Below are 7999 nucleotides of genomic sequence, written 5' to 3'. Positions count from 1 at the left end.
GAAAGTAATTTAAAAAAAATGAGTTATTTCTTTATGTTTATGATAAATTAAAAAATACTTTCTAGTATTTGATTATGTCATGAAAAATAAACTGAAAAAAAAATTATTAATATTTTTAAAAAAACTTATTAAAATAATGAGAAACAAATTTTTTAAATTTAAAAGTTGAATGAGAATGAAATTGAAAAAAAATCTAATTTCATAAATTATCTTAAATAAAATAAATATTAATTAAAATAATAAAGATCAAATCTAACAGATAAAAAAGTTGAAAGATGATGAAATTAAAAAAATAATAATTACAATTTTTTAAATTACTTCCAATAAAATAAATAATAATCAAAAGAATGATAATCAGATTTGATAAATAAAAAATTTCAATTAAAAAATAAAAAAAAAACACACATAATAATCATAAAAATAAAAACTAAAGTTTATATAAAAATCAAATTAAATTAAATTTTAAAGGATAAAATTAAAAAAAAATTCAAAACAAAATATATTGGAATCAAAAATTTGAAAATCAAATTTAATTTAATCAATGAATAATATAATATTTTTAAATTTTTCACAACTTCTATAAAGTATTTTCCACCTAAAATAAAAGAAAAATACTTTTTCCAAAATCAAACTAAAATTTCCTTTGATTAAAAATTAATTTTCGTTAATCAATTTTTGTAATGACACACAAACATAGAAAAACCACTTTTCCAAAAAAAACGACAACACGGTTTCGCTTCCTACAAAGGTTGGCTGTGCTCTTCTTTGCTCATGAATTCATAGATCAACACGGTTTTTTTTGTTTATCCAACACAATATCCTAACAAAAATACAGAGATTCTGGGAATACAGCCTTCTTAACAAAGACACCTGCAAAAGGGCCAGACTAAAAATGAGAATTCAATGTACTTTCTATGGAAGGACAAAACATCTCATTAAATACATATATCGGGGCACATCATCCATGTTGTTTAAAGAAAAAAAGACACATGCTCTCAATTGCAGCAATTTGCAATTTTCAAATCTACAGCGCTATCATGAAATGTCTCATTAGAAAGAGTTTTTCATAATAAAAAAAGAAAAGAAAATGAAGATGAAAATTCTACAAAACTTGAAAGTGCTGATGTAGTGATGTGTCGCAACAAGAATTATCAACCTCGATAACTCCTGCATCTCGGTTTGGTTATGGCATTTATAACTGACCTCACTCTATGCACCAACTGGTTGCTTCTGAGCAGATGCAATACCCTTCTCAATGCTGGCCTTCAGTTCAGGCTTGAGAGCTTCCAGTGCCTCCTGTTCATACGTAGTCAGCCCTTGGAGGTCAGATGAAATGAGAGCTTCAACCCCCTTCCTTCCAAGTTTTACCCTAGAAGCAAAGAATGGAAGCTCAGTAAGATCAGATTGCACAAACGAGCACTCATAGACATCAGCATCCCCATCCAAAGCACGAAGAGAAGATTCGACAAATCTGGCTGCGGCGTATGCCATTGACAGGGTTGCAGACCCTGCCCCTGCCTTTGCCTGCACAACTTCTGTCCCTGCATTCTGGATCCTTACAGTTAGCTCCTGCACTTCCTCATCAGTGAAACTAACAGAGGGTTTTGTCTTTGATAGAAGGGGAAGAATAGTTATCCCTGCATGCCCTCCCACCACTGGCACATCCACGTCAATAAGCTTGAGGTTTTTCTTCTGAGCAACAAATGTATTTGCCCTCACGACATCAAGTGTAGTAACGCCAAAGAGCTTCTTTGGATCATACACACCCTTCTTCTTCAAAACTTCAGCTGCAATTGGCACTGTAGAGTTTACTGGATTGCTGATGATGTGGATGAAAGCATCAGGGCAGTTATCAGCCACAGCCTCAACCAAGTTCTTCACTATGCTGGCATTGATGTTGAAGAGGTCATCCCGGGTCATACCAGGCTTCCTTGGAATCCCAGCAGGTATGACAACAACATCGACACCCTTCAGAGAATTGGGTAACTCAGAAGCCCCTGTGAAATCCAAAACTTGCGCAGGGGTATTACAGTGACTGATGTCAGCAGCAACTCCCTTGACATTTGCTATATCATAGAGGTGCAGGGCTGAAACCAATGGAGACATCTTAACTAGAAGTGCTAGGGGCTGGCCTATTCCTCCAGCAGCTCCAAGAATTGCCACTTTGTAAGATGCCTGTGGGTTTAGGTGATACTGTGACTTTTGGCTTGATTTTTGAGCTTTTGGTACAACAGAGCCTCGAAGGGCTGCGCTACTTTCCTTGCCTAAGAAAGATGACTCTGACTCACACTTCACAAACGTAGCTGCCTTGAGACCACTGAAGGTTGCAAGTGATTTCTGGGACTTGAATCTTACAGCTGAAGGTTTTGATTGTGGGAGTTGGCTTGCTTTGGTGCCGAAGGCGACAGTAGATCCAGCTGAAAAGGTAGCTGCTGACGTTGCCGCCATCTTGTAAATCTATTACATAAGAACAGTTAAAGGTTTAGCTATAAACACAAGCGTCAGTTAGCTTAGCTACAGGTGATACAAGCCAGTTAACCTCCAAATAAAGCTTAACTAATAACTAAGACAACCTCAAAAGTTGCTTCGGGTTGCTATGGTTTTAATATCTGAAGAAACTCATAAGTGCTAATTTACAGGATCAAAAAATGTTTATAGCCCAGTGCATGCAATCGATTCGGTGTACGCAAATTTCAAAGTTTAGGTGTTCAAAAGAGATAGTGATATAATCCAATTTAATATGAATTCTTTGTTTGTGAACATTTTTTCTCTGTCTAAACAAAAGCCAATATGCCATCACCTATTCATTATATGAAGAAGTCAAACAATAAACCAATCAACTGAAAGGAAAAAACTGTGTTCTTGCAACCAAGATATTAAAGTTTAGCCCAAATTGGTATGTTGAACAAGCGTTTGTAATTCAATCTAAATATGAAAGAATCACATATCAACATGGTTAAGAACATATTGTCACGTTCGTTTCTCTCTTACATGAAGAGATATAAATTTGAATATAAAACCATGCCCAAAATTGACTTATACATTCTATTATTCATCTATATTCAGAAAATATTGGATCAAAACAGCAAAAATTTTAGAAGGAATTATGGGTTGGAAGAATAGCGTTTTTATCAAACTACAGTATACTTTGCATATATATATATATATATATATATATAACCATCTTTTTTGTGTGTGTGTTTTACAATGAGAGAGAAGTTTGTTCTACTTCATCCAAAAGATAAATACGTAGTTCATCGCTGTCTGGTGATCTAAACTTGTAAAATACATGTAGAACATAAAAAAATAAAAAAGAAGAAAAAAAAGAAAAAACAGATTAACAAAACCAAGCAACCTTATTGTTTGAAGGCAACAAAATCCTAATCTTGAAGCATAGCAGATATGCATTTCATAACTCACTACATGTATTTGTGACAACTGACAAGCAAGTTGGGATTATATACACAAAGCAGTTCATCCATACATTTGTTACCAAGAGCCCATCTGAAAAGGCATATTTACACAAAGTAGGGATGCTCTTGAAAACAATTCAAATCAGCAAAAAAAGGACTAAAATGAATAACTTTCGAAACATCACAGGCTAAACTGTAAATCATGTCATGTCATCTTCAACCTCAACCAGACCTGAAAATCATGTTTCACTAAAAACCAATGTTTCCCATCTACTATTCATCGTCAAAACACGCAAAATTTAGTTTAAAGCAATAACCAGTTAATCAAGTTTTATTTAGATTGATGCAAAACATTTGAAAAAGAAAATACACAAACATATAATTCAAATATTCTTTCTCTCCCCTCGTTTATCCTTAAGATTCACTATCGAGTCGAATCTTGTTTAATAAGCAATGAAAACCCCAGATCCAAACCTCAAGATTGATCTACATCTCATGCAAGGAAATTCTTTCAAATTAAAACCATACCATGCATAAACGAAAGCAAAAATAACAACTTTAAAAGCTACAAATAGTAAAATTCAAAGAAGATGCATGAAGTTAGCAAGTGCTTTACTTACATCTTTGAAGAGTTGAAGAGTTGAAGAGAGAAAAGTGTGAGTTTATAGTGCAAATTTAAGCTTTCGCAGAAACCCGAAGCGGTGGGGGTGTTGCTTGGTGTTATTCAAGTGTCAAAGTGATGAATAAAATAATGATATAAACACCCCTAGGAAGCCCTGCCCCTGACCACTCAGCCATTTTTATACCATGGAAATTTGTTGCTTCCCATTGTGACTTGTCAGACGAGAACAAATTTTCTTATTGGGGTTGGTGATCAAAGTAAGCATATCAAACGGTTTAAAATCGTGTCACGTGGCGTAATCTTATACGTTAATTTCTTTGGAAAATCAGACGGGCTTTTATTTCCATTTTTTTACCTATTTGGGTATGGGCTGAGTGCTTAGTTTTGGGACAACGACCCACCCGCACCTGTCTTGTATGTATTTTAGCTGAAAGGCATTTTTATTATAGTTATTAAACCTGATCTGTAGATTAACCCAGGTCAAGAGGTCGGGTCTCGAGTTTTATGGGTTAACTCGGATCAACTCGGGTCAATAGAAATTTTAAAAAAATAAAATTTTAATATTTTATATGAAAAAATTAAAAAAAAATTCATATTTCCTCCCTAGTTTTTACACTAATATTTTAGGAATCTTACCACAATTAAAAAAATCTTTCTTTTAATTTATTATTTTCTTATTGAAATTTCATGTGATTTATCATGGGGTTTACACCCAAGACCCGGGTCATGTTAATGACTTTATTTTTTAAAATTATTTTTTTATTTATAAGATAACAAAAATAGATACTCGAAGTAAATCAATATAATAAAATTTAAGAAAAAAATAATTATGATCCTCTTTACAAAAAAAAAAAAAAGTCTATGCTAATATTAAAAAATATATATTTTTATGAACTTATTTGAAAAGATAAATAAATATAATAGTACTAAATAAAATAATATCTAAATATATCATCAATTAATTGAAGAATTCAATAAAGTAATACACATAATATATTTGTAATAAATTAATTTTTAAAAAAATTACATCTAATTTTTTTATTTTAAAAAAAATAAACCTAACAGGTGAACCTAACCTAACAAAAATAACCTCGAGGCACTTGAGCCTAACAATCTTTTTAATTTTTTTTAAAATGAAAACATGTCATGTATAACTACAACTGCTTCCTCGTCACCTGGTTAAGTTTCGGCCATCTTAGGTAATTGAAAAATCAGGCTCCATTCTTGTAGTCTATTTTTTTTAACCATCTTTGCATCTGAAAACATTAAAATAAAAATAAATAAAAAAATAAAAAAAACCTCATAAACCTTAAAAAAAAATCTCATATATAACCTTAAAAAAACATTAAATCAGTGAAAAACACATAAATGGAGCTCTTATCATTGACTGGGACCACTGAAATAAAATTTGGATTTTTATAACATCTTTTCAATTACATGTTATTTTACGGTAATTTTCTCTCTTTTCTTCAAACCTAGGAGACTGAAAAGTAAAAAAAAAAACTTGGACTAAAACTCATAATTTCCAAACTTAAGAGACCAAAAGAGAGTTTGAAAAAAATCATTGTTTTTTTTTAAAAAAAAAAAACCTACATGCTTTTCCTATTGTTAAATTTGATCTCCAAAACTTTAATTTTTTTAATTAATAAAATTAAATGTTATCTTGTCAAATCAAATATTAATTTAATATTGGAAAAATTTCTTGGCACCTTGATGGCCCTGTAGTAATATAGTTAAAATAAGTAAGGAGTCCTAATTATTTCAATTAGGAAAGAAAATGATAATTGAAATAAATTGAGCTAAAAGGATTAAAAAAACGAAAGAAAAATTGCATTGCACTCAAGCCAATAGTGTAATGTGAGGGGATCACAATAAATTTGTCATGAAAATTAGCTTTTTATTTTAATTTTGACTTAATCTAATTAATTTAATTAATTTTAATTTTAAGTTTTGAATCGAGGAACATTGTTAAAAGCACGGCTTGGGCATGCACTAGGCCTAAAGCTCTAGAATAAAACTTTTTAAAATTCTAGGCATAGCCCATTCACTCAAGCACGCCTTATTATTGGATTTTCTTAAAGCCTATCCAATAGTTGATGTTTATCCACTTTTTTTTTTTTTTTTTTCCTTGAGTTGGTAAGAAACCCTATTTTTAATTTTTATCTTCTCATATATCTATCATATTTTCTACATTTTTTTAAGCTAACTCTCTTCTTATATTTAGTATTTTTCCATTAAAAAATCATATAAAAACTCAAGTTTTTAATCATTTAACACAACAATAAATGAAAAATCACAAGCTAATTAATTTTGATGATATAACTCAACTGATTAGATCATAAGTTTGCTTCCTAGAGATTACCGGTTCGAATTTCACAAATCTCAGGGCCACTACATGCTTACATGGTTGTTAACTTCAAGATTCGTGAAATTAATCGAAATGCGTATAAATTAACCCAAACACTTACGTTAATAATAAAAAAAATCACAAGCCGTCATTTTAGTTTTGACGTAATTATTTTGAAATAAAAGCAGTGCTTGTTATAAGTAATGAATAATTGAATTCAGTAGTAATTTTGATTTGAAACTCTTTAATAATGGCATAGCTAGCTGGTGATAGAATTAGATTTCTCCAGTTCTCACAGCCACCCTCCGTAGTCAACTCCGGCATTTCATGCCGAACCTCCGGCTTTCACACTAGGGGCCCAAGAAAAATAATATCAGTCTCTATAGAAAAATATTTAGTCCTTGTAGTTTCAAGAACTACCCTTTCATCCTTCTTATCTTGAACCCACTTATAACTTAGTCCTTCTGTCAAATGCATATTACTTCTTAATTTAATTTGTTTTTTTGAGAAATTGAAAAAAGAAACGAAAAGTAGGTGAGATGAGAATACTTGATTAGGGGAAAAGAGGTATTTTTGAAAAAAAATACTATATTAACGATGGTTAACATTGGTCAAAGGACCTTATAATTATTTTTAATACTGTAGGGACTGACTAATTAGTTATAATAAACTAAAGGGACTGCATTCTAATTAACTCATATTTATATGGAATGGGGGCCAGCTTCATCGTGTGAAACCAGACGTTTCAGAAATGGCATTAATTGCTGCTATGATCAGCACTCACTAATAATACAAGGTCGGTAGTGAAGATGCAAAACCCTAAGCAGTCATGGTACAGTAACAATTTTTTCCTCTTTTTAGGTCCACGATAGTTTAGTCTCATGTAGCTTTTGCGGCTATAGTTTTTTAAAATTAATTTTGAGAAAAATGTTTTTAATTACATTTTAAAAATATAAATTTCAAAAATATATACTTGATTAGAACTATTATAAATTTAATTTTTACATATAAAATAAATAATAATTAGGCTTTTGGTATGAAAAACAAATTATATATGGTAGCTTCTAAAAAATTAAGGTTTAAAACATAATTATAGAGGTATTTGGGATAGTGATAGAGATTATTTTTTAAAGTTTTTTTTTAATTATAAATGCATTAAAATATTATTTAAAAAAAAAATTATTTTTCATATCAGCATATTAAAACGATCAAAAAAACACTAAAATAATTAATTTAAAAAAAATTATCAAAATAGTGGTTCAACCGTTGTGCCGAGCACAATTTTTATATGAGGCCTCTTACAAAAGGCAAAAGTTACATGACTAACCAAATATTTTTTTCTATCAGATCAAAGTAAAAAAATAAAAGTTACTACAATAACAAATGGTTTCTTGAAAGATAAAAAAATATAAAAAGAATAAAAATATATTTAGTTAGAAAGACGAAGCAAAAGATATAAAATAAATATATTTAATTTTAAAATAATTTTAGAACATGAGGTAAATGTCATCTTTTTTATTTGAAGACAGTAATAAACCCAACCAAATATTTAATTTCTTTTAAAGATAATAATTGATATAGGTAGATGCTAAGAAATGGGAACACAAAATTCTATTT

The 7999-nt window shown here is 30.4% G+C and overlaps 1 protein-coding gene across 2 annotated transcripts; it reads right to left on the bottom strand.

Annotated features, from left to right (window-relative positions):
- Positions 1 to 737: 737 nt before the first annotated feature.
- LOC18097666 (malate dehydrogenase, chloroplastic) lies at positions 738 to 4250 on the bottom strand. Of its 2 annotated transcripts, XM_024600111.2 has the most exons (3): positions 4034 to 4250; positions 1204 to 2457; positions 738 to 870 (listed from the first exon to the last, which is right to left on the bottom strand). In XM_024600111.2, the coding sequence occupies exon 2, from the start codon at positions 2446 to 2448 to the stop codon at positions 1210 to 1212; it is 1239 nt and encodes a 412-aa protein (XP_024455879.1). In that variant the 5' UTR covers positions 2449 to 2457; positions 4034 to 4250; the 3' UTR covers positions 738 to 870; positions 1204 to 1209. The 2 variants fall into 2 exon arrangements, with proteins under 2 accessions (XP_024455879.1, XP_006384262.1); XM_006384200.3 differs by lacking the exon at positions 738 to 870 and having other exon boundaries at positions 910 to 2457.
- Between the last annotated feature and the right edge of the window lie 3749 nt (positions 4251 to 7999).

This window comes from Populus trichocarpa, chromosome 4 (genome assembly GCF_000002775.5).
Source record: "Populus trichocarpa isolate Nisqually-1 chromosome 4, P.trichocarpa_v4.1, whole genome shotgun sequence".
NCBI classification, from domain to species: domain Eukaryota; kingdom Viridiplantae; phylum Streptophyta; class Magnoliopsida; order Malpighiales; family Salicaceae; genus Populus; species Populus trichocarpa.
Note: the sequence above shows the minus strand (reverse complement) of the source record. Positions and strands in the feature narration are given on the sequence as shown.

Bases quoted from the DNA above. Each gene is read 5' to 3' on its own strand.
- LOC18097666 (XM_024600111.2), bottom strand. From the start codon at position 2,448: ATGGCGGCAACGTCAGCAGCTACCTTTTCAGCTGGATCTACTGTCGCC.